General features: G+C 35.9%; 1 protein-coding gene across 4 annotated transcripts in view; it reads right to left on the bottom strand.

Annotated features, from left to right (window-relative positions):
* Positions 1-27,505, bottom strand: part of LOC131439359 (ecdysone receptor) — a 632,366-nt gene that overhangs the window by 23,365 nt on the left and 581,496 nt on the right. For all 4 annotated transcript variants that reach the window (XM_058610274.1, XM_058610275.1, XM_058610277.1 and 1 more), the window contains 4 exons: positions 3,433-3,606; positions 3,032-3,342; positions 2,821-2,967; positions 2,594-2,746 (listed from right to left, as the gene is read on the bottom strand). In XM_058610274.1, coding sequence (XP_058466257.1) covers positions 2,594-2,746; positions 2,821-2,967; positions 3,032-3,342; positions 3,433-3,606 — 785 coding nt within the window. The remainder of the gene's footprint in view (positions 1-2,593; positions 2,747-2,820; positions 2,968-3,031; positions 3,343-3,432; positions 3,607-27,505) is intronic.

Consider the following 27,505-nt stretch of genomic DNA (forward strand, 5'->3'; position numbering starts at 1 on the left):
CTGATATAAAAACCAGGTTCAAAACTGACTCGATTTTCAGTTCAACAACGTCAAAACTAGGTTCGAAACTGGCTTCAAACGAACGGTTTGACAGCAGTTAGAGTGGAAACTGGGTTAGGTTTGGCATCAGTAAATCTTCGTCTCTTTCTTAAAGAGAAGTAGTAAATCTTTTTTTGAATAGGCTACTCTCAAAATGTATTCGCCATTTCATCGCTTCTGTCTGATAAAATTTTATTGTCGATTTCCGCTGTGGTTGTCATGTTTCCAAACTTCTTGAGACAGCAATAATGGAGTTGGAGTGTTTATGCAACTCAGTAGCGTTTTTTCTTCAGCTGTTTTATTTTTATGCTTGGCGCAAATTTTAAAGCTCATGATCAAAGGCTAACGGAAATTCTTCCTTGATTCATATCCTACAATTTCACCAGCTGTCAATGATATTGCCACGAAATCGCTAAACAAGAATCTCGGCATAGTTTATTACCAAATTATAGCAGTTAGAAAGAGCTCCGACATTGACATGACATAAAACCACGACGAATTTGCTTTGCTTTTGCAGGATACAAAGATGGAGAAAATAATTTTATTGAAATTTAAATAAGATGCAACATTTCTGTACATGAGCTTTAAATCAAAAGTAGGGATTGTATTATTTTAAAACCAAATTAGAGCGATGCTTCCCAACTGGTATGTCGCGAACTGCTTTCAAACTACCATCTTCAGACTTTTAGCAGACAAAATAAAACATGGCTCGCTATTAATTAAATTGAAATTAATTGAAAATACTCTCAAATCGATGCGTAAGAATACTCCGTCATTCCGGAACCGGAAGTTGGATCCGGAAAAAATTCAGGAACTTTTTATGGAACCACAAGACCTCTCATTTGAATCTATGTTCGTTGAAATCGCCGCAGCCAATCTAACAAAGGTGAGTGCACAAAAATGTTACATACATACACACAGTCATTTTGCGAATTGATTCGAATGGTATATGACACTCGGCCGTCGGTTCAGAAATCGGTTTTCACAGTGGTTGTAATGTCTTTCTATCTGAAGGAAGTCAAAAACACATTGGAAGCACAAATTACCATTTTTCTCTCAAATGTCTGCGCAGTAACAAGTAAATACTCAGAAATAAATTATAAATTTAACATGTGCAGGAATTCTAAAAACGGAACATTTCATAACTATTTAACTTGTCAAATGATTCAATATTCCATTCGTACAGAATATTACAGGTTTAGAATGTAATCTGCACTCAGCTACCAAGTATTTCTGTCGCTCAGTCGGTTAACTGACGTGCTTTGTGATCTAATGCTTCTCGGTTCAAGTCGCGCTGTTGCTATCTATCTTTTGTTTTTTTATTTAATTCATTTTGAGGCCATGTAACTTTCAAATTACAAAATTCTACATTTCTTGAATATAAATTTGTGTGAAAAACAGCACTCCATTTAAGTGCATCTAATAAGATGTAAAATCACAAGATTTTGTCGAACTTTGTAAATAAAAAATTTAAAATAATTAAAACAATGAAATTTAAAATAAGTATTATTTCCTGCTTGGTCCACACTGCTGGTTTAATCTTATGGTTAAGTAAATTTGAAATAGTATTTAAAACGAAGGGCTTCAAACCAGTCAGAAATGAGTCTTAGTACCATTAGTTATTCAGTTAAAACATTCATTTAACTTCAGGGAGTAACAAATAGAATGGGAGCTGGATAGAATGGCAGACGAAGCAAAATATCTTTTAAAATTTTAAAAATAAATATAAGATCTAGGAACAATTGGATTTACGATTTCAATCTCAATATATTTTGTGTGGTTCCTTTCACGTAATGCCTCGTACGTAATGCCATCATAACATTTATATATTTGTTTTATGTAAGTGAAACATGCATTGTACTTTTTCTAATATTTTTCAATTGTTCATTTCATTTCGATTGAAGTGTATCATATAAAATTGTTGAATGATTGCAGCACGTGGCTTATAAATGACATTCTTTTTTTTCAAACCAGGGAGATCTTATGTATGCTTCAAAAATGCGGTACATGAGATATTTTTTATAACCATGTTTAGAAAAGGCTTTCACAAAGACTGTTGCCTTTAGAAATACCATTAAAATCAAAGCAATTTTCGGCAGCTAAAATGTTCAAAACGTTTCGTTTGCAGTACGAACAGCTATTCAATTCGGCCTGACGTCTTCACCATTGATTATTCAGCCAATATAATGACTATCTATTCATTATATTGGCTGGTGAACAATAGTAATAATTTATACCCGCATGACAATTTATCAACATGACAACGAGCATGTGAACTTTACAGCTTGAAACAGATCGATTATTATTTAAATGCAGACCATTTCTAAAATATGCTATTTTTAATGAATAATTCAGCATTTAATTTCCTAGATACGCCAAATACAGAACGAGTTTCCCAAGTCGTAAACATCATGCATCACGTTGGCTTCAAAAACAGAAGGGTATCTACGCCCTACTTACTGCTCAGCAACTGATGCTGTCAGTTGAGCTAATGAATTGCCTACATGTAGGCAATTTCCTCATCGGGATTAAAACGATTCAGTATGAAACCTACCTTCAGCAGCGTGATCTGGTCCTCCTGTGGAATCTTGGTAAATGCTGGCAGTCCTTTGGCGAACTCCACGATTAGTTGTACTGTTAAGATTGTGATTTCCGTTATGTGCCGGAAGTGCACGTCATGTTGATCTTCCTCCTCGTTGGGTGAACCCTGTTAAGTAAAATTTAACATATAATACCGACCTATCGTTGGCTATCATAGGCTTTTAAAAATTGGCCACTTACGATCATTATCCTTTTGAGATCTTCTTCCGACGGTTGCTCGTAACCGTCCTGGTACCAGATGAGCTTGTAAATGACGGCCATCTGGTTCGCCGTCAGTAGAGGTATGTTTCTTAGCCTATTTTCATTCAGAAGTTTTTCTGGTAGTAGCTGTAGGACAAACAAAACAAACAATATTAGGAAAAGCTCTCAAAATCGTTCCAACCGTGCTTACAGGTATTGCTGCGTGCGGCGGTGGATCACATTTCATCAAGACCGGCAATATTTCCGACTTGTAGGCGCTGTTCGTTGTACTAACGGTTGCATTCGTCTGCAGCTTATCCTTTTCCTTTTGCGCCTTCTTCTCCTTCCGCTTGATGGCGCACTGGTTTTCGGGCACAACGCACTCGGGCCTCATGCCAACGGCGAGACACTTTTTAAGCCGGCACTCTTGGCACTTCCGTCGCATGTACATGTCCATCTCACACGCATGCCCAAATTTGCAGCAGTAAACGGCATTTTTGGTCACACTCCGTCGGAAGAAACCTACGGGAGAGAAAAACAAAAAACAAAAAACAAATCCAGAGCCTTTCAGTTCGCTACCGTGTTCAAAAGAAACCCAAACAGTATACTTACCTTTACAACCTTCGCAGGTGAGAGCATTGTAGTGATAACCGGATGCCCGATCCCCGCAAACCAGACACAGTTCTTCCTGTTGCCGCGGGGTAGGTCCTTTTTTCTGCTTCTTGGCATCGTTGCCGTCACCGGAGTAGCCGTTGAGACTGCTGGAGGGTGACAGATCTTCGCGACCTGAAATCGAGCAGCAAAAAAAAAACGGAAACGATTTGTTAGATTGTGTGTTAAAAACCTGTCGAAATTAGCATTGAATGGAAATTGGCTGACGATGCTTATTAGCCGTCGCGTTTTTATTCAATTGGATTGTAGCTTTTTTTCGGTTATTGTTGAACAAGGAAGTCAAACAGTGCATAATTAGCTATAGCAAGATTGGTTTTGCAACCTTGCTGTCTCGAGCAATAAGTGGTTGATGATCACAGGAAAGTGTTTTCATTTCCTTTTCTTGCATTTATTCAAACTTCGTGTCACGGTTAAGGTGATCTTTTTTTCGTGTTTTTGAATAGGTCTACTGGTCCATATCCAACGATAATTTTTGACATGTTTCAAAATAACACAACAATTAGTAGCCCATCGAACCACAATGTGATTCAAAACAAGTCAGATATCGTAGATTAAAACATAATATGTTTGTTTTTAAGCTAAGTCTAGCATGACGGTAATCCTAGTTATTCCAAACGAATGTTAATGGTCAAAAAACATCGGTTGTTTAAAATCAGTATTGTTGTCACTATGGGCCTACGTTGTGTTTTACTACTAGAGGCGTTGTACCAATACTCGTCTAATTAGTCGAGTAAACATTTTTTTCTTGTTACTTGGCTTACAATGAATGGATTGCGTTTGCTTCGGTTCTAAGAAAGCAATATCAATGGAAAAATTGAAAGAAAATGCGTCACTATTATTATAGTGACGCGAAGGTTAGATGCGATTGCACCTATTATCATCTTATCTTTTGAGCCAATGTACGGAACAGAGATGACCTAGCTCTCTCTAACGAAGGAATTTCCTATATGAGATAAATGACGGAGCTGAGATGATTAAGGGAGCAGTTACTCAACAACAACAAATTCTAAGAAATTCCCGAAATAAATGGACGGAGAATGGTCGACGCAAGACAACAATCTGACATGACCAAATATTGTTAAAACGAAGAAAATACATTTCACTTATAATTAATATCGCTGCTTGGTTTAGGAAAACAATGGACGCATATGCAAATGTTGTCGCTCGTGCGCACACAATCTTGATGAGCTCTGCGAGAGCAATCAATGCAAACTTTGTAGTGCTGATTATTTAGTAATTCGTCCTAGCGACACACCGAAAGAACAGCTGGTTTCAATTTTTCTTTCTCAAGTTGTGTTTTTTGTGCTTGTAAGTGCGAACGATTTTGATGAAAACAAATCAATTCATCTAGCATTCACATTGAATTTAACACTTTAGAAACGTCTAGAAACGTACACACGTCGTCGGTAATATCGTATTTGTAATTATCAATAATGCCCGACATTGTAAGGCACAAATCTCTAAATCAAAAAGAAAAGTCTTGGCATTACATTCCTTTTGTGGAATTTGACCTTTCTGTTTCAACAGACTTTGCAGCCGATTCTTAGCGTACAGAATCATTGCCTACTGACACTAAGAATCCTTCCAGGTCGGGACTTGAACATACGACAACTGACTTGTAAAACCAGATCTCTGAATCTCTAGTTCTGATTCCCTGGTACGTACCCCAAGCTAATGTAGAGCTTCATAAAATCAACAATTATTTGTAAAAAAATCAATTTGTAAATTTGCGACTCAGACCGAATCTAGTGGACTTTTTTTGTCTCACCATGTCTTTTCGATTAGCTCGGCTTGGCGGTTTAATGCATAGGGCGCTGGTCTTACAAGCCAGTTAACGTATGTTCAAGTCACGATCTGGAAGGATTCTTAGTGTAAATAGCATCATAGTACTCTAGCTATGCAATTGAAGTTGCTGAAAAAAAGAGACCAAATTCCACAAAAGGAATGTAATGTCATGACTTTGCTTTGCGTCTTTTCGATGTTGTGAAGTAATAGCACAAAGTCATGATCATGAAAACCACTAATACCATTCCATTCAGCGCCTCTTCATTAGCCTAAAACATTCGCCGAATATAATTTGTTATTCGGAATATAGTCTACAATCCAAAAAAATTAATATAAGGATAATTAACTTTTTATGAAAAAATTGACTATGGAGAGATATGGGAACGAAAATGGAAGAATATTCTAATCATTGATGAAGAATTTAAATTAACCCTTAAATGCATACTGTTGCCTTTTGGCAACATATCGAAAATAGTATAGTAGCAAAATCGTAATTCTAAATGCGGTAGAACAGGAAAGAAAAGTCACTGTATAAACTCACAACTGAACTTTTTATAATTGTCATAAAATAAACAAAAATTAAAGGGGTTGTACAAGTTTGCAAAGTCATCTAAAGCTTTGTAACAAATTTAACGTAGTCATCAATAGTGTTCATGAAAATTACAATCCGATATTTTTTACGTTTCTTTATTGCATTATTACTAAATGCTCGAAAGCTGAATCTAAGTATCAAAATAAATCAAACCGTTTCCGCAGAGTATCTTTAGTATCTTTACGAAACAATGTCTTCCTGGTATTTTCGAAAACAAAAAAGCGAAACACAAAAGCACGAATAAACTTGCAAAGTTATGTTAAACTTGCATCACAAATTCGAAGCTATTTGCGTAAATTCGCCACAGTGAAATGAAAACAAATCTCGCGTACATTCCCACGGAAATCAAAAGTTTCAAATTTGATTAACAAATCTTTCAAGGTTAACTTAAATCAATATGCTGCGCGAAAAAAAAAGTCGTTCGATTACAGTGTTGGCGTTCTCATTTTATCATCATTGCTTAGCTACTTTACAACAGCTACAAAAAATCAGTTTCGGAAATGTGCGTGAGAAATACGCATGTTTTGGCGGTCAATGATCATTCGTCAATCGGCGGCCAATGGTTATCATTCGCCATTCGTCAGTTCTCTAACCCGCCTAGCTCATGTGTCCCTTGAGCACTTGTGACCTCTCACATGCCACCCAGAAGTCACCGAACGGATTCAAGGCATGTTTTTAGAACAGCCATGAATTAGCATCACAAACGAGTGTTCAACCAAATCGATGTTGATTTCAAAATGTATGACTTTTGATGAGACAACCGACGACTCTAACGAGAAATTGCGATCCTGGCCCGGCGGCAGAAATTTCATTTGCCCATCATATTAGCTGTTGTGTATTATCTCTGCTGGATGGTTCCCGACCGATTGTAGGTGCACGAGTCCACGTCATCCTCGGTTGTTGCATTTGCAACGTGGGTCAGAAAACTTTTTTTTTGCATAAATACCTGTTTATTAATCTTATTTTTGTGTATTACATCAACGTTTTACAGTACAAGTGTTTGGACCCTTTGGCCTTTCATCTTTGTTGTTCATACGATTCGTTATTAATGCTAGGTGTTTTAGTTACTCTTGTTTTACATACTAATGTTTCATCATAATATTTATTTTAATTATTAATAAAATATCTACCTACTTATAACTATCCCTAACCTAATACGTACAAATTTTGAATTATTTGTATTACAGAGGTTGAGCACCACTCTTCAAATTTCGTGCAGTATTGTTCGAATTTTTGTTCTAGTATATCCAGGGAGACCATCTCATGTACTTCACTAGTCCTTGTCCAAGGGGATAGATTTAGAATCATCTTTAAGATCTTACTTTGAATGCGCTGAAGCCTAAGTTTGTGCGTTCGTGCACAGCCTCGGCCAAACACTGCGTAGACTGCGTATTCAATTGGGGGTAGATGATTCGTTTATAGACAGCCATCTGATTCTTCAGGCACGGTTTAGATGTTCTACAAATCAGCGGATACAGAGACCTAGTGAGTACGCTGCATTTTTGAACGATTTCGTCAACATGTGACCTGAATATCAGATGTCTGTCAAAGGTGAGTCCTAGATAGATAACTTCGTCGGTCCATTGGATGACCTCATTACCGAATCGTATTCCGCATTCGTCTGATGGAACAAGTTTTGGGGAACCTTCGCCAATTTTCACATAGTAATACCCTTTTCACTTAGCCATGTGTCCAGAACCTTAATTTTCACTTCCTTTTCAATACGCGACATTTTGAAAACGCAGAATTTCTTACGCACAAACAAGTAAACAAACGAAAGCTGACAATCAAACACACAGCATGCTATGATCTGAGTATAAAAATCACAAAGACATGCGTACAGCACAAATGTATGTGGATAGCTTATTTTCGATACAGTCCATACTGTCAAGTAATCGTTCGTTCAATCGTTCAATAAAATAAATTCAAATATTTTGTATAATAAAAAGCATCAATCGAACAACATTTTGTAATTTTTCCATGGAAAAATATTGAGAAATAAGTCGGTGAAAAGGCATTGTTGAGGACGCTTCTTAAAAATCATTATTTGCGGTGTCCACTGTATCTCAGCGCAGACTAATCAGAAGTGAACAAATCAAAGCGGTATCATTAGAGCAGAAGTTTTTCTAGACCCCAACGTTTCTGTTTGATTTTTTTTAAATTTTTTGACCACGATTTTTCACGAAATCACGATTTTTCACGAAAAAATCCGCCATTTTGTAGCTGTAAAACCCCATAGTAACAAACAACGAAAAGGAAAACGTTGGGGTCTGGTTTTTTATATGTAGAAAGTGTGTGCAAAATTTGAAAAAAATTGGTGCAGTAGTTTTTGAATGAATTTCGAGAAAAACGCGTTTAAAGTTTATTGTCTTTAAAATTGAAGGAAACAATTTATTACTCAAGGGAGCACGTAGGCTCTAACATTCTCAAAAATCCATATTTTTTCTTTTGTATTTTATTATAATGAAACATTTCGAGAATGTTTTGTCAAGTCAATAATTTGAAGTCAATCGAAGCAGAAATCTTGGGCCTGTGTAACACATGGATCAATAAGTCCCGAGACTAACAATGGAAACAACATATTTTTTGCAAATTTGTTTTATTCATCAACATAATCACCTTTTAGGGTGATACAATGGTTCCAACGTTTTTCCAATTTTTCAATACCATGTTTATAAAAAAATTATCTTTCGCTTCAAAATAAGCTTCAGTTTCAGCGATGACCTCCTCATTTGACCCAAATCTTTTTCCCTGGAGCATTTTTTTAAGATCAGCAAAGAGCCAGTAGTCACTGGGGGCTAAATCTGGCGAGTATGGGGGGTGGGGAAGCAGCTCAAAGCCCAATTCGTTCAATTTCGCCATTGTTTTCATCGACTTGTAAAATTGTGGTGCATTGTCTTGATGAAAAGGGATTTTTTTTCTCTGCATGTGCAGTCGTTTTTTTTTGCGATTTCCTCCTTCAAACGCACCAGTAAGTCAATATAATAATCACTGTTGATCGATTTACCTTTTTCGAGGTAGTCAATGAAAATCTCGCCATGCGTATCCCAAAAAAACTGACGCCATGACTTTGCCAGCTGACTGCTGCGTTTTCGGACGCTTCAGACGGCTTTCGCCAGCTATGCGCCACTCAGATGACTACCGCTTCGACTCTGGAGTGTAGTGATGTATCCATGTTTCGTCCATGGTCACGTAACGACGCAAGAAATCTTTTTTGTTGCGAGTAAATAGCTATAAACTGCTTTCTGAATCATCGACTCGTTGCTGTTTTTGTTCCATCGAAAGCAATCGCGGCACCCACTTGGAAAAAACCTTTTTTCATGCTCAATTTTCCATGAAGGATAGTAAATACACTTCCATATGATATCTGTGTCATCTCAGCAATCTCACGGAGTTTCACTTTACGATCTTTCATTATAATTTTTGTCACTTCACTCACATTTTCCGGTGTAACGGCTTCCACAGTTCTACCCGAGCGTTCCGCGTCATTTGTGTCGGTACGACCACTTTTAAACTCGGCGAACCACCGACAAATCGTTGCTTTTGATGGACAAGAGTCCGGATAACATTTTTCAATCCATTGTTTTGCTTGCACGGTGTTTTTACCCATTAAAAAACAATGTTTTATCAAAACACGAAACTCGGTTTTTTCCATTTTTTAAACAAACTACAAAACGACTTTACTCCAACCTCGATAACTCAGCTGTTTCTGGTCGGATCGATTTAAAATTTTGACCCGTTTCAAGCAAAGGTTAGTACTCTAGAAAGACGTTGTTACTGGTTTACTACGAGCGCCATCTCTGCTTTAGTCTCGGTACTTATTGATCCATGTGTTACGCAGCTCTTATTTCTTCATAGTATGAAATCGGCAAAGATAAAGGCCCTTAACTTTCTGAGTTTTGTTCCGATAGGCTTCAAAATTTCACAGAATATTCTTGAAATGTTTTACTATCAGAAAATAGAAAGATAATAATTATTGATTTTTCAAAAGTGTTAGACCCTACTTTTGGTGCTTTTCTCGTATCAATCATATTCTCATATATAATACTGTGGTATACTTCGATTCTTAAAATGAACCAAGAGATTGTTTGTGCATTAACTAATATAACCTACAGAATGAAACACTTCTCTGATATCCATGAAAAAAACAAAGTGAATTCTACTATTGTAGGCATTTCGGACACTGGAACTCGAGAACCGGTATAATCGAAGTTGGTACGTATGGCCATCAACTAACATGACCTACAAACTCTACTAGTTTTTATTCAAACTTTGAAGATTTTATACGATTTTGACATCGTACTCTTAGCGACAATTTTAATTGTATCCGAAAAATATGCTTAATTTTCGGTAGGAGCATAAGATCTTTCATTTAAACCTAAGATTAGGAACACCGGACTGCCTCTGATCTCTGAGAAAAGTAAGTGAGATACTTTTTTTAGTATATGACTTTTCTTATCTGCCGTCGTTATTCGAAAACCGGGAACCAGGATAGCCGGAATCGGTTTTTTTGGCTGCCTACTGATAGTGGCTACCGATTGGAATACACTAAGGTCTCTTTTTACACGGTTTTTTTCGAACGGTTTTTTTATACACGGCTTTTTTTACACGGATTCCGGAATTAACACGGTTTTTATTTACACGGTTTTCGCAATTAACACGGTTTCTGATGGGAGTTTAAAATGCACTGTCATTTGTTTTTTGAGAAAACTTCAAAAAGAGAGGACAAGTTGTCTGTAAGAAAACGATTATAAGAGTTAATTCAAAATTTGAAAGTTACTTAAAATCATCCGTTCAACAATTCACGGGAGTAGAATGATTAATCAGTCTTCAGATCTTGAATCTTTGTCGCCAATTACATGACAACGTCTCTTTCGCTCAGTTGTGGTGTATGATGTCAGCATCGTCATTGATATCATCGAGAATTTCGTAGCGTTGAAGAACTAGTCGAATTTACTAATCTCTTCAACTCTTCATCATATCGACCAGTACAGTATTTTATACCCATTTAAATGATATAGCTCTAATAGTATTATGATTTTGACACATTGTTATACCTTTTCTTATTTGATCCATATTCATCTCTATAAATTCTTCCCCTTTGATTCTGTCGCTGCGTGCTTAGATCTTCATCCAATATCCATGTCTTCCCACTCAGTTTAGTTAAGAAAGACTGTTAAGATCGTTAGTGTTTATTACACATCGCAACTTCGGAATTGAAAAGAACTTATTTTCAAGTTTTTTTTGTAGTGAAAGTATTTATGGGTTCTAATTGTACGTATTATCGTTCTTTTGAAAACTGAATGCATTATACAGAAGGCATGAGCCATTTAGAATAATTTGCTTATCGTACATTGCGTTTCCTAAGTGTTCTAATTTTAATTTGTCATCCAATGTGTTTAATCAAGTATGACTGGACCCTTCTCGTAACCTCAGGCTGTTTTTTAGATTTCCGTTTCTATTGTGAAATAGCAGTTACATTTTCACAATTATGTGCATCTTGCATAAATTTGGGGGTTAAAAAATGGCCTTTTTTCCTCTTCAAATTATCAAAAGTTACATTTTATCCAAAACAAAACAAACAAATAATCAAATCTACGGTTTCTGGAATTATTACATCAAATTTTCCACGTGTTTTTTTTTGCACGGTTTCCGCAATTAACACGGTTTTCTTTTACACGGATTTTTTTAACACGGTACGTAACTCCCGTGTAAAAAGAGACCTTAGTGTACTTTCGAGACCAATGTAGAAAACTCTACTTTTTTCATTTCGACTCTTTAAGTGACCGTACATAATTTTTAACACACTTTACCCTATCATTCCGGAACCGAAAGTCGAATCCGGATGAAATTCAGGAATTCCGTGTAGAACCATGAGACCTTTCATTTTAATCTAAGTTGATCAACATCGATTAAGTCATTTTCGAGAAACACACACACAGACATTGCTCAGCTCGACGAACTGAGTGGAATGGTATATGACACTTGGTCAATTTTTGATTTTCAAGTGATTGTATAACCTATCTATATGAGAAAGGCAAAACAGTTCAGCGATTCAATAAAATTATTATTGTTGTTAATTTTGTGACTCGTTATTTCAATATACGTCGAGCTGGCTACCCGTGATTTTGCTAGCATTTTTACGATTGCAATTTATTTCCTTCCTTAATTCTAAGAATATGGACCATGCTGCAAATTATTTGAACTTTAAGTTAGAATTTGACAGTCGAGCAGTTATTTTTTATCGAGCAGTTAAATTTATCTAAAACTGCGGCCCATTTCAAAGTTATTATCTATTTTGCTCTGAAAATAAAGTAATAGCAAGTGAGGTGATAATTGCAATTGAATTTCGAGATAAACTTACTTCATTTAACAAAGTATTTAAACTTTTTATTGGGGTATTTTTTTTGAGTGAAAGTATTAAAAACACACAAACGCAAAAGCAATTTTTACTAAAGGTCTGAAATAAGAACTTTGTTGCAAAATTTTTTTCAGTCCGGTCGGTTGAAAAATCATTTAATGTGCTGTGAATATGGTGATAACAGAGTATTTTTGAAAGAATATGATCAATATTATACACAAATCCAACTGTAATGGCAGAAAATGACGTGGCCGTATTTAGATACAGAACGAACAATTCGACTTAAAACTTAATAGCCAATCGATGTTGAACAATCGTTCGCACCGCAAGCGAATAGTTTCTGGCTCTGGAAAAAAATACTCTGCGAAAATACGCTGGAAGTATTTTCAAACTCAGATTACAACGATTTTGTTTTAGACTTTGTTAAGACGTAAAGCCGCCTTGAGCTAGTTTTAATATGATCAGTATCTAACGGAGAAACAGATTGGAAAACCGACATGCGAACACAATGATGTAATGAAAACCGCGAAAATGTTACCGCAGAGACGGGACTCGAACCCGTAGCTAACTCCTAACCGGGGAAATTGTTTTACCAATTAAACTACCCTGCATATGAAAACACATGAAGAGAAAGTCCAATTGATTGGACGAAACTAAGCATGCTTCGCTCTACTTAGCCACTACGGTATTCACTTACAGTCCCGTATCGACGGAAACAAATTCAACAGAAACACATACAATGATCACGAGTCTATTTCTACCCATCTGTTTTTGCCGCACGATACTGATTTGAGACTTTTGTTTTTGTCTATTTCGCTATCTACGGGATAACACACGATAGTTTCATCCATCGATTTAATGGATCTCCACTAGTGTGTGGTAGCAGCAGATTACAAGTTATGCTATGGTAGAATTATTTTTTCCACTCGCCGCCTCGTGCGCTGTCGTCCCCGGGCCACTAAACCACGTCTTCGCACACGGTCCCTATAGGGACCGTGCACGATAACAAGTAGCGCCATTAGTGGCGAATAGGCGAAAAAGCTCTACCATAGCTTTACACTGTTACCATATGTTCACGCTGAATAAAATAGTCAATTTTAATACAACCTAGTGGTGTAATGTAGTATAACCAACAGAATGAAACAGTTCTCCGACATCCATGAGAAAACGAAGTGAGTTCCACTATTTTAGGTATTCCGGGCACTGGAACCCGAGAACCAGTATAATCGAAGTTGGCTCGTATGGCTAACATGACCTACAAACAGTACTTGTTTTTATTCAAATTTTGAAGATTTTATACGATTTTGACATCCTACTCTAAACGACGAATTTAATTGCATCCGAAAAATATGCACAATTTTCGGTAGGAGCATAAGATCTTTCATTTGAACCTAAGATTAGGAATACCGGACTGCTATCTCTGAGAAAAGTAAGTGAGATCCTTTCTTGAGTATATGACTATTATTTGCCGTCGTTGTTCAAGAACCGGGAACTAGGATAGCCGGAATCGATTTGGTTGGCTGTCTACTGATAATGGCTACCGATTGGAATACATTCAAGACCAATTTAGAAAATTTTTACTTGTTTAGTTTCGACTCTTTAAGTGACAGTATACAATTTTTAACATACTTTATCCTATAATTCCGGAACCGAAAGTCGAATCCGGATGAAATTCAGGAACTCCATGAAAAACCACGAGACCTTTTATTTGAATCTAAGTTGGTCAACATCGATTAAGTTTTTTTTTAGAAACACACACAGACATTGCCCAACTCGACGAACTGAGTGGAATAGCATATGACACTTGGTCAATTTTTACTAGTCGATTTTCAAGTGATTGTATAACCTTTCTATATGAGAAAGGCAAAACAGTTCAGCGTTTCAATAAAATGATTATTTGTTGTTAGCTTCGTGACTCGTATTTTCAATATACGTCAAACTGGCTATTGCTGAGATTGCTAGCATTTTTACGATTACAATTTATTTTCTTGCTATGGACCATCCTGTGAATTATTTGAACTTTTAGCTAAAATTTGACGGTCGGGCAGTTATTTTTTATCGAGTAGCTAAATTTATCTAAAACTGTGGCCCATTTCAAAGTTTGACGGATGGAAAATTATTTGGGTCTATTTTGCTCTGAAAATAAAGTAATAGCAAGTGGTGTAATGATTGCAATTCAGCGAAAGTAAGAACAACTTCGAGATAAACGTACTTCATTTAAAAAAATATTTAAACTTTTTATTGGGGTATTTTCTTTGAGTGAAAGTATAAAAAGAAATTACACAGAAGCAATTTTTACTAATGGTCTGAAATTAGAATGTTTTAGCAAGATATTTTTCAGTGTTTCCGGTCAAGTCGATTGAAAAATCATTTAATGTGCTGAGAATATCGTTCGAGTGTTTGAATTTGAGTGAATATGACAAATATTAGACACAAATCCAACTGCAATGACAGAAAATGACGTGGCCGTATTTAGATACAGAATGAATAATTCGATTCAAAATTTAATAGTCAGTCGATGTTGCACAATCGTTCGCACCACACGCGAATAATTCCATAGGGTTCGGAAAAAAAATCCCCAGAGAAAATACGCTAGAAAGTATTTTCAAACTCAGTTTACAAGTTTTGCTATGGTCGCATTATTTTATCCACTCGCCGCCTCGTGCGCTGTCGTCGCCGGCCACTAAACCACGCCCTCGTGCACGGTCCCTATAGGGTCCCTATAAAATAATGCTACCATAGCAAAACTTGTAAACTGAGTTTGAAAATACTTTCTAGCGTATTTTCTCTGCGAATTTTTTTCCGAACCCTATGGAATTATTCGCGTGTGGTGCGAACGATTGTTCAACATCGACTGACTATTAAATTTTGAATCGAATTATTCATTCTGTATCTAAATACGGCCACGTCATTTTCTGTCATTGCAGTTGGATTTGTGTCTAATATTTGTCATATTCACTCAAATTCAAACACTCAAACGATATTCTCAGCACATTAAATGATTTTTTAATCGACTTGACCGGAAACACTGAAAAATATCTTGCTAAAACATTCTAATTTCAGACCTTTAGTAAAAATTGCTTCTGTGTAATTTCTTTTTATACTTTCACTCAAAGAAAACACCCAAAGAAAAAGTTTAAATATTTTTTTAATGAAGTAAGTTTTTCTCGAAGTTATTCTTACTTTCGCTGAATTGCAATTATTATTTATTTTCAGAGCAAAATAGACCCAAATAACTTTCCATCCGTCAAACTTTGAAATGGGCCACAGTTTTAGATAAATTTAGCTAGTCGATAAAAAATAACTGCCCGACTGTCAAATTTTAACTAAAAGTTCAAATAATTCACAGGATGGTCCATACTCTTAGAATGGAGGAAGAAAATAAATTGTAATCGTAAAAATGCTAGCAATCTCACGAGTAGCCAGTTTGACGTATATTGAAAATACGAGTCACGAAGCTAGCAACAAATATTCTTTTTATTGAAACGCTGAACTGTTTTGCCTTTCTCAGAAAGGTTATACAATAACTTGAAAATCGACTAGTAAAAATTGGCCAAGTGTCATATGCCATTCCACTCAGTTCGTCGAGCTGAGCAATCTATCTTTGTGTGTGTGTTTCTCTAAAATGACTTAATCGATGTAGACCAACTTAGATTCAAATGAAAGGTCTCATGGTTCTACACGGAATTCTTGAATTTCATCCGGATCCGACTTTCGGTTCCGGAATGATAGGACAAAGTGTGTTAAAAATTGTGTACCGTCACTTGAAGAGTCGAAACGAAAAAAGTAAAAAGTTGTCTAATTTGGTCTCGAAAGTATTCCCGGTTTTCGAATAACGACGGCAGATAATAGTCATACACTCAAAAAAGGATCTCACTTACTTTTATACTTAGTCCGATATTCCTAATCTTAGGTTCAAATGAAAGATCTTATGCTCCTACCGAAAATTGAGCATATTTTTCGGTTGCAATTAAAATCATGTTAGTTGATGGCCATACGAACCAACTTCGATTATACGTTCTCGGGTTCTAGTGCCCGAAATACCTACAATAGTGGAACTTCCTTCGTTTTCTCATCGATGTCAGAGAACTGTTTCATTCTGTAGGTTATACTAGTTAATGCACAAACAATCTCTTTGGTTTATTTTAAGAATCGGAGAGAAATATTTTTAATAGTATACCACAGTATTATATATGAGGATATGATTGATATGAGAAAAGGATCATTACACCACTATGTTGTATTAAAACAGGTTTTTGACTATTTTATTCAGCGTGAACATATGGTAACAGTGTAAAGCTATGGTAGAGTTTTTTCACCTATTCGCCACTAATGGCGCTACTTGTTACCGTGCACGGTCCCTATAACGTGAACTACAAAATTCCTGTGTACGCGGTAGACGGTGCAATAGAAGTGCGTGTACATGACCTTATCCCGCAGGTCACTGAACATTACGTTCTTTCAATCGAAAGAGAAGTGTGGCGGAATTTTTCACCCCGGTATCCGAAATGGTGTGTGAGTGTTACGTATGCGACTAAGTGAGACGATTCCATTTTACGTGATTTTTGGACAGGGCGGGAGACATCCTTGTAAATCGCCAGGAGCTTACGAGAATCGGCTAATTACATGTCAGTTTTGTGAACAGTGATTCTCTGTTTAAATGGAAAATTTCACTAAATGCAGCAAAACCGCTATTATTTATCTTTCCTTATCAACCCAGAGCTTAACAAAAAGAGGCAAAGTGTAATAAATAAATTAAATGTTTATACGCTCCTAAAAACAAAAATTCTGAGCTCTGTCTTAAGAACAAATTATTATTTTATAAACAAATTTTAAGACCAGCCATGCTTTATGCAGTACCAATTTGGTCAAGTTGTTGTTCTACCAGGAAGAAAACGCTCCAAATGATTCAGAATCAAATCCTGAGAATAATTTTGAAGCGTCCTCTCTGGTATAGAAGAAATGAGTTACATAGACTCACAAATACAAAACCATTAGATGTAGTTATTACACTTATCACAACACGATGAAAAGCAAATAATATCGGTATCACTTCACGGATAAAATCAAATGAAGTGAATGTAGGTCCTTATTAGGGAAGTCACTTCAGAGAAAAACGTAGTTACTTAGATGAGCTTGATTATACTGATGATTATACTGATAGTGGATAAAGTTAAGTGAAGTAAAAGTGAAAGTAGTATTAGTCTGTATTAGTTAGTAAGTTAGTACATAATTTCCTTTTCCCCATTACAAATTACAAGTAGGTTTACAATTTTCCCTACAAACAAACAGCATTGCGAAATGATTTCTCAATGCTGTTAACCAAATCATGTATAATGGGGCTGAAAAGTTACCACTTATGACAGAATATCCAACTTAAATCTTGATTTAAATTTAACCTATATTGCAATAAATAATACATTAAAAATAAATATTCTAAAGATAGAAATTTTTTGCTGAATAGCGCCAATCGAATATGGTATTATTTAATAAATGCATGAGAATTTGCAGTAAAATAACTGTGTTGCAATAATTTCGTGTTCAACTTTTACGTCAAATCGATGACAAATTTCTGCCGAAAATTTACCGAATGCTTTGCAAAAACCTCCGTTGGTACGTTATCAATTCATGACCAGAAATCGTAAATAATGGCCCACGGTGCATTGATGCGAAACATTTCCTCAAAGATGGTGGTAGTTGATAAGGAACATTCGTTATCAACTGTTCCCGATTCAAGTATGCACAAGAATTGAGGTCAGTTCTGTTAGCAATTCATTAAAAACTAAACAAAAGGCCGATGTATCGATTGCAAACAGTTATTGCAATAGAATCGAACCAATACCACCGAAATTCGCGCGTTGGCAGTGGGGCGGGGAAATGACCCCTTGAATCGCGATCCTGGACACGAGGCCACGATGTTTCTTTGTTCTACAGTGACGCATGTTTTTTTTTCCTCCAACTTAGTGCGAATTTCAAACTTCTTCGGCAAGATTTATTTGGCGTCACGCAGGACCAGTACAAAGTAGAACACACGGAAATGCTTTATCCCGGACCGCAGAAACAAGGAAAATTTGGATCATAAAACATTTTAATTATCGGACTTTTGTGCAGAACCTCGAATCACGTAAAAACCGACACGAGTTTTCAAATCGTTCTGTTTTGTGTGAGTCGCAGTCCTCCGGTTGTGCCAGTTCTCCAAAATGAACGAAGTGCATTACTTCGCTGTCAGGAGGAAGTAGGAAGTAAGCTGGTTTGAGCTCGATTCTCAGAAAGTGCAGCATGAGTACGAGCGAGTTGGCTTGACATAGACCTTGATTTCCGACTAATTTGATACTCGCTTTCGACGACAACTTTCCGCTCGTACTTAAGTTAATGTCCACGAGCAAACATATTTTGTATGCTCGGATATCGTTCAAGGCCTACGGAAAAGTGTTGCATTCTACTGAAAACACATCTGAATCCAATTACGGAGGGTAGGATTCTAGTACAAGGCGATCGCAGATGTGATGAACAATGATCTTTATAAGCCCTTTACCCGATTGGAATTTGAAATCATAACAAAAATCAACCTCCATCGCAATCTTCTTGACCTTATTGGGTGGATTAGTGTACGTATCTACACCGTCAAAAAGCATATGATTGACGGAGTTTTCTTCGCAAAAGTATAACCCCACAGAACATGTATCACTGGAAGGAAAAATAATACCGACAGCGTGACACGAACTGCATCCCATTAATTATAAACAAAAATCTGCTCACTCGCTGCTGACACGTAAAGGTCATTCGTCGACGGAGACAGCAGATGATGCTGTTCGGGGAGACGCCATTCGTGCATATATAAGTTTGCGACTTGCTGCACCAATTCCGATTTTCACAGTAAGAGAGAAAATGTGTCACTTCACAGGCATTGTATGGGACTCTTAAGACCATTATTTGAAGAGACAACTTATGGGACTCTTAAGACCTTTATATGAATCTAAGTTGAAGAAAATCGGTGACGGGAACGTTTCATTTGAGCCAATTAGTTCTGAAAGTTCAATAGAAACCTATTGGACCAAGAGACCTTTCATTTGATTTCTGGACCAGAAGAATTCCTCAGCATAACAACGATTCGAATAAAATTTTCTATTTTTCTCGACTAGAGTGATAAAGCTTTGGTAGGAGCGTTTTACATGAATCGAAACAAGTGATAGTCGGATGACCTCAGGTCTAGACTACAAGGCAAGAGAGGTTAAATTTTCTATCCATTATTTTTTGAATAGTTGTTTGTCACCGAAACCGCAGCCTGAATCATCTAGTCGCTTTGCTAATAACATTAAACGATGTGCCATTAAGTTTTCACGTTGTTTTACAATTTTTGTTGTTCATGTTATTTATTTATTTTTACATTTAGCCGTTTCAAGATTCGAATTATTGTATTCGTTTTGTTCTTGAAATTGTTTTAAAAGATGATGGTTTTTACACCCGTATAAGAATTATAAACAAGATCCATCTCAAATGGACTTTTTCCACCTTGCTTGTTCACTTAGATTCGTTTACCCGATGGACATAACTCAAATGACGTAAATCTTAAGTCTGAAAAGACACCAATAGCCAAGTCTAACATTACAAAAGACCCAAGTCTCAAGTCTTAAAATTCTCCCATCTCTTCAGGTGCAAAAGATAAAAGTATTAAGATCCAAAAGACACAAGTCTCTTGTCACAAAAGACGCAAGTCTAAATATTCAAACGACCCTAGCTTCAATTCCCTTAAGATCGAAATCTTAAGTCCAAAAGACCTAAGACTCAGGTTACCTGTTTTTTTCCTACAAGTTAATCAAGTCTCAAAACACGAAATTCTTAAAACGTAAGTTCCAAAAGGTACAAGTCTAGAGTTCAAACTCCAAACGGTTAAATAAGCAAAGTCTTGGCATTACATTCTTTTTGTGGATACATTGAATCACCACCAACCCGGGCAAGCTCCAAACGGTACATGTCTCAAATCCGAAGAAAAAAAAACAAATTTCAAGCTCTATAATCCTCAAGTCTCTAGCTACACAATGACACATGTCTCAAGTTCAAAATGTTAGACACAGGTGTCAAGGGCAAAAGCCAAAAGTTTTAAGTTCCAAAAGACAAAAATTTCACATCACAAAGGAACCAATTCACGATTTTCAAAACACTCAAATCACAAAAGCTTTATCAAGTCTAAAAAAATACAACTTTCAATTCGTCAAATTCAGGGTATAGCCTTTCTGTTACAACAGACTTCGCAATCGATTCTTAGCGTACAGAATCATTGCATGGCTATTACAACGATCCTACTGACACTACACTAAGAATCTTTCTAGGTCGGGGCTCGAACATACGACAACTGGTCGTAAGACTAGCGCCAAATACCCGAGTCCCAATTTTAATTTACAATTAACAATAATCCCATTCCCCAAATCTCAACAGAAACAAGTCTCTGGTCACAACAGATGCAAATTTCAAGACACAAAACATTCAAATTTAAAGTCCTAGAAGACACATGTTTCCAGTCATGAAAGACGAAAGTTTGAAATCACAAATGACCAAACTCAAGTCTTATGTTTCAAAATCGCATGTTTCAATTCCCAAAGGTACCAAATCTCAAATTATCATTGATCGAGATGTAAGCTTTTTACTTTTTTGTAAGCTTTAGGAGTTGAATGTGTTACTCTTTTTCATGTTACAGGCGTTACGAAATGTTACATTTTTGTGAATTATATACGTTACGAAGCAGTACATGCGTTATGTTTTGTATTTGATTGGTGTTAATAAGCGTAACATGTGTTACATGCGTTCCATCATTAAGTTTTAGACGTTATTACCATTTAGGCGTTAGGGAGTGATCCGTTCTAATAAGTTTTAAACGTTTTGAAGCGTTACATGCGTTACTTTTTTGCTACTTTCAAGCGTTGCGTGTGTTACTGCTTTTGTAAGTTTGATGCGTTACAATGAACTACTTTTGAGTAAGTTTTAGGTGCTACAAAATATTACATGCGTAATTTTTTGTTAGTCATAGGAGTTGCGAAATATTACATGTGTTACATTTTTTTATAAATTTTAAGCGTTACAAAGCGTATCATGCGTTACTTTTTTGTAAGTTGTATGCGTAACGAAGCGTTACACGCGTTACTTTTTGGCAATCTATGAACGTTACGAAGCGTTACATGTGTTATCTTATTAAGTTTTGGACGCTACGTAGTGTTACATGCGTTACTTTTTTTGTAAGGTTTAGTCGGTTACATGCGTTACTCTTTTTTAATTTATAGATGTTACAAATTGTTACACTTTTGTAAATTATATGGAGTACGAAGCATTACATGCGTTATGTTTTTGTACTAAATTATTCTTATTAATATGTAACATGTGTTACATGCGTTTCATTGTTTCGTTTTAGATGTTAAGAAGCGTTACATGCGTTACTTTTTTGCTAGTTTTAGGTGTTACAAAGCGTTTCGTTATTCATTGTTTTTGTAAATTTGAGACGTTGAGAAGTGTAACACTTCGTAACACCTCAAATTTGAGTAAGTTTTAGGCGTTATAAAGTGTTACATGCGTTACTTTTTGTTAGTCATAGGCGTTTCGAAGCGTTACATGCGTTACTTCTTTATAAGTTTTTCATAGTTCTGGTAGTAAGTTTTTTGTAAGTTTTAGACGTTACGAAGCGTTCTGAAGTGATACAGTGTTGGACGTTACAAAATGTTACATGCCTTTCTTTTTAAGTCTGCGTTAATTTTAAATCTTAAAGGACAATATAAAAATGATCAAGGTCAAGTTTTATATTCCAGAAACTGAAATTTCGAATTCTAAAATTCCCAAGTCCCAAACTCTCATAACTCGAGTAGTAAATTTTAGGTGATACGAAGCGTTACATGCGTTATTTTTTGTAAGTTTAAGGCTTTACGAAACGATACATACGTAACTTTTTCGTGAGTTAAAGGCGCTTGAAATAAATAAAAAAAAATATAAATGAATGTGGCCAAGTGTTGTCGTGATGAAAATCGAATATGCCGAAAACAAAAAATTCAACCATGGTCAGTATACGAAAATCGTAAAAAAATTACACAGTTGGAGAAAATGGAACATTAAAAAACTATGAAAGCGTTTTCTGCAGAAAGATATGTTCCATAAAAAATATCCAAAAGAAAACTGCTCCGATGCTTTAAATAAATGATGAGATTTACTGAGTGCCTCCAAACACGATTTTTACTTTTTTTTAGAGGCAGCACGATAGAAATCCATTGTTTTGTATCAATGTGATATCATGCCAATACTCTAAAGCCAGGCAGAAATGATAAGCAGCTAATTATGTGGTGTTTTGACTCATTTGAGAGTTTTTTGGGCCATAATGAACCTCGAAAGACGAAAAAAAAAAAACAAGATGAGAAATAGGAAAGAACTAAGAAAATGTTCCGGAAAGTACTGTACAGGCTCTGATGGGGGCCGTCAATCGCTAATGTTAAGCATGGGTATGTGAGCTGAAATAAATACATACACAAAGTTACTATAGAAAATTAGAAAGTTCGAAAAATATAGATTCGATTCACCAATCAGCCTGAGATGTCGAAATAATTATCGATAACCCTTAATGCATAAGAAAACTGTTCATGTCGTAAACTCAATCTGTCGGAATGGTTAAAGATTGAAGCAGTGAAATTTATCATATTATGTTTAAACTAATTCAGGCAAAAAGGCAATATTTAGTTTCACATCTTTTATGCATCTTTGAAAAATAAATAAAAAAAGTTGACAGATGGAATATGACTGTGAATTGTCACTTGTCCTTCAAAAACAATCGTTTACGTCTAGATTTTAAAATCATTGCTGTAACAACTCCAGTCATGTATCTTTTTGTCGTTTTTCATATGAAAGGATTATGCAAAGGACTTTCACTCAATTCAGTTTATCGAGGTAGGTTACCCGAGTAGAGTGTGAGATTAAAAAGAAAACTCAATTTGATGTTGTGCTGTTCGTATATATCGATTACTTAATTTGCTATCGTTTTGGTCGTTTTAACGGTTAAAAGATCAAAATTGAAGGCAAAAAAATGCTGTGTGACATCAAACTGGCAACTAGTTTTGCTCTCAGTGAAAGCACATTGAAAACTTAATATGATGTGGATTTTCTCGAAATGAAACGTCACGAGCATAATCTAAAAAAAGAACAGCCGAAAAAGGTCCGGGATAGTATACATTTAGGCGATATTACTCGCAAGCAAGAAAAAAGATTTTATGCAATCTCCATATTAGTCGCAAGCAAGAAAAAAGATTTCTTACAATCTCCATACTACCGCGGAGAGAATCCGGTTTCGAACGTAGGTGTTTTGGAATGTGAATTTTTGGCGATTGCTATGGACTGTAAGCCTAAGACTGATTATATGACAAGCAGTGTTGTTTCACAAAGTTGTATGCAGGTAGTTTCTGTCAGTGCACACTCGTTGCGTCGCTTCCATCCCGCATCCACCGTGAATAGCAGTGTGGCTATTTGAGTACAGTATAAAAATGTTCTCTTTGTCCATCTCATATCCAAAACTGTAGCATTCAAACATTATAACATCAAATTGAGTTATCTACTTGATCGCATATAACTCGCACATGTAATCACTTTGAAATACGAATTTAGAGGCTCTGAAGACCGAACGATTTACAGTGAAGTCTTTTACAACACAGGGAACGTGAATTAGGAATCCGGCAATAAGGTATCCCAGATCATTTGTTTTTTCGGCTAATTGGGACAATGAACGATTATCTCGCTTCTGACACAGATAGAACCAGAATCTCTTCAGTTCTTGTGTAGACTTATAATTTACGATCGTTTGATGCAGAATTAGTCATGTGACTCAAAATTATGAAGATTTAGTTAGTCGGGTTCTTTAGAAAAGTATATTAAAGTTTCAAGATCTATTAGATGATTGATAAAATACTTCTCATAGCATCTAGCGTTAGTGAGAATATGAAGTTCTAAGCATTTATAAGAATTGTTTTGAAGAGGTTCTTCGACACAGTTTGTGGACTACTTAGGAATATACAAATTAAACATACATTTTCTTGGTGGCTCCTCTAAGCCACTAAAGTTTCATTAAGAATTAGCTCTAGGTTCTGAAATCTTAGACATTCATTGTTCGATGTTCGAACTTCGCCATCCAGGTCCCCAATTTTTGGATGCATTGAAAATAATGGTCTAACAACTTTGGGATGAACTTCGCGACGTCGTATGATTACAAATATTGAAACATTTTTTTAAAACTGAACGCAAAAATTTTTACAGGACCGGATACTTAATGTATCTAGAAGGAAATCGATGACGTCAAATATATTTCTCATATCAAATTCTGAAATAAGCTCCTTCTACGGCAGACGATCAGCGAGATGGGAATGCCAAAGCCACTATTCAGATTGACCTGCTTCAGACAAACGTGGTACCGATGATCGCCAATTTATCTAATACCTCACAGACGTGTGGTTTGACACCAATATTCTCGTGGTTAAAAAAAGAGCATTACTTGCGTAAAAGTTGAAAAAATGTTGAAAAAAATCGTTTCTTCGCGGTTATGGTTGCGGGCAACTGCAGGATCTCGGCAGGATGTCAAAGCATTTTTGTAAAAGGCAACAAAGGATTGAAGGAATAATTCTTCCATTAAAACTTAACTTTGTATTTGTGTGTTGCCATTTGAAATTTGCTCAATTTCAATGGATTCACTAAGTTGTTGATATTTTCATTTTTGAGTTTCACAAAACTTTTGCCTTTAAACAGCAAAATGATAGCACAATGTGATATTATTTGAAAATTTCATGAATCGATATCATATTAGGATTTCAATCTGATGTTGCTATCATAATCAAATATCAATTTGTTCTAATTTTGATGTTAGACTTTACTCGGGTAATTTCTCTCTCGGAAAATATGTACTGTACTAGCAATGTAGCAATGTACTGTTTGCATACTAATAATAATTCTAGTTTCGCCGCTTGCACGAAATATAATTAGTGTCAATATCATGACTTCAACCACATGAAACAGGACTATAGAAAATATAATGGTGGGAATGTGGTACATATGGGTTTTAGCAAGGGCTGGAAATTTAATTGAATGAATTGATTTTACACAGACTCTACGCACTGCACAAATATTTAATATCTCACTCCAATTGAGGCTTTGAAATGGGCGGTATGAGTTTGAATACGTTTATAATTGGTGAAAGAAGATTTCTACCAACTAAATAATTTTATTCCCCAGTAGAACTAAACATTATTAACCTACAATCAAAAGTGCGAGACGGGCCCCATTGCCATATTGACCGAGTGAGATAGCATTATTTGGTTGACGGAAAAATATGTCAAAACGGCTGCCAGACGACATCAATTACTAATGGTGAGAGTTCTCCGCGCAGGCATGGCAGGAAGAACCTTGGACATGGCCGAAATTAATTAAATCTGAAAAGTTAGAGGTGTGACGTCCCAGACCAGTATCTGAATCATCGCGGCGACAGATTAAACCGTTCGCATACTTCGGATCTTACGGTGGGGAAAGCTCGTCGTGATGTGGATATTTATGACACAGCGTGGCCGACCAAACGTTGTGTTTCTGCGCAGGATGAATGTGTCTGCGATTGCATCGTTGTTTTTTTTTTGTTCTACGTAGTTGCAAATTCTTCACTTGGGTTAGGAAGAGTGCTCTAATACAAATTCTCCACGCTAGAGTTTCGTTTAGCAACATCAGATTCAATAATGAATCATTGCAAGTTTTACCGTCACAGTGATTGAACTTTTCATACCGAATTAAGAATGTTAAGGTCAAAATTGTTCAAACTGGAATGTGTTTGTAAATCGGTCAAACTTCCGGACTTTTCTTCCAAAATTCAATTCATAACTTTTTTGTTATGCCTAATTCAAAAACCATAATTAAAAAAATCAATTAATTAAGGTAACTCTCCTCGTCACAAAATGTCAGGCAAACCTTGAAGAACTTTTAAATAAGCCGGGATTATTACCTAATCGCTGGTGGAGATACGTAGAATATATATTGTGCATCATCAAACGCAACGATTTATCAGCCTCCTTAGAAATAATTAATGATTTACATAAAAATATTAAATTCACCTAAGAGGAAGAGAAGGACAACAGTTTACCTTTCTTGGATATTCTAATTGTCCGGGAGAAAAAATCTTTAACTTTCGAAATATATAGGAAGCCAACCAATACGGACCGTGTCATTCCAAATACTTCTAATCATTCCCATCAACACAAAATGCTATCCTTGCCCCTTAGAAAAGATGCTGCGATAAAAAAGAAAAACCCTTCTGAAAATTTTAAAAGAATATCGGTGGACTTCAATCGAAATATTTCACTTAAAATCAAAACTAAAAAAATTTGGCTTAGATTTAGTGTTCAGCAATCTTTCCTTTTCAATTTTTTGTTCCTTTTGTGGTTTACCTACTTACGTTTTTACCTACTTACGTTTGTATAAAAGGAACTTCACTGCAGCATTCTTTCAATCAACTTATAAAACCGATACACTGAAAAAGAATGTAAATAACATTCCGAAATGCGTATCTGTATTATAACTAAAGCTCGTAATTTTTTTGACAAAAAACAGTACATTTGGTGTAAAAATGAAAAAAACACAGTACATCGACTTTGAAAAAACAGTACTTTTACAGTACGCATTTTTCTAAAAATAGTGAATAACAATCAAAAGCGAATAAATTTGATTAACATCTTACGAGGTTAATCGATTGAAAAAATGACATGCGAATACAAATATGTAATGAAAACCACGAAAAAGCCACCGCATGGACGGGACTCGAACACGTAGTTAGCTCCTATACGGTTAAATCGTTTTGCCAATTAAACTATCCTGCATGTGAAAAACACGACGAAACAGTCTATTTGAACCGAGCATGTTCAGCTGTGTTCGGGCAGCACGGCGTTCATTTGTAGTCATTTGTCTATAGCAACCCCTCCGTCAGTTGTTTCAGTCCTCAATTAATTTGTTTTTTTTTGTGTGATTCACATGCAGGGTAGCTTAATTGGCAAAACGATTTCTCCGGATAGGAGCTTGCTACGGGCTCGAGTCCCGTCTCTGCGGTAGATTTTTTGCGGTTTTCATCACACTGTTGTATTTGCATATCATTTTCCAAATCTGTTTGAAAGTTATCAAATGATTTATTTTCATGATCTAATTTATTTATTTCCTTTTTTGGGGCATTTTAAGTTCGACAAAAACTGAAAAATGCTTGAATTATTCATCAAACATTTTTTGAGTAGCGC

Source organism: Malaya genurostris, chromosome 3, assembly GCF_030247185.1.
Source record: "Malaya genurostris strain Urasoe2022 chromosome 3, Malgen_1.1, whole genome shotgun sequence".
NCBI classification, from domain to species: domain Eukaryota; kingdom Metazoa; phylum Arthropoda; class Insecta; order Diptera; family Culicidae; genus Malaya; species Malaya genurostris.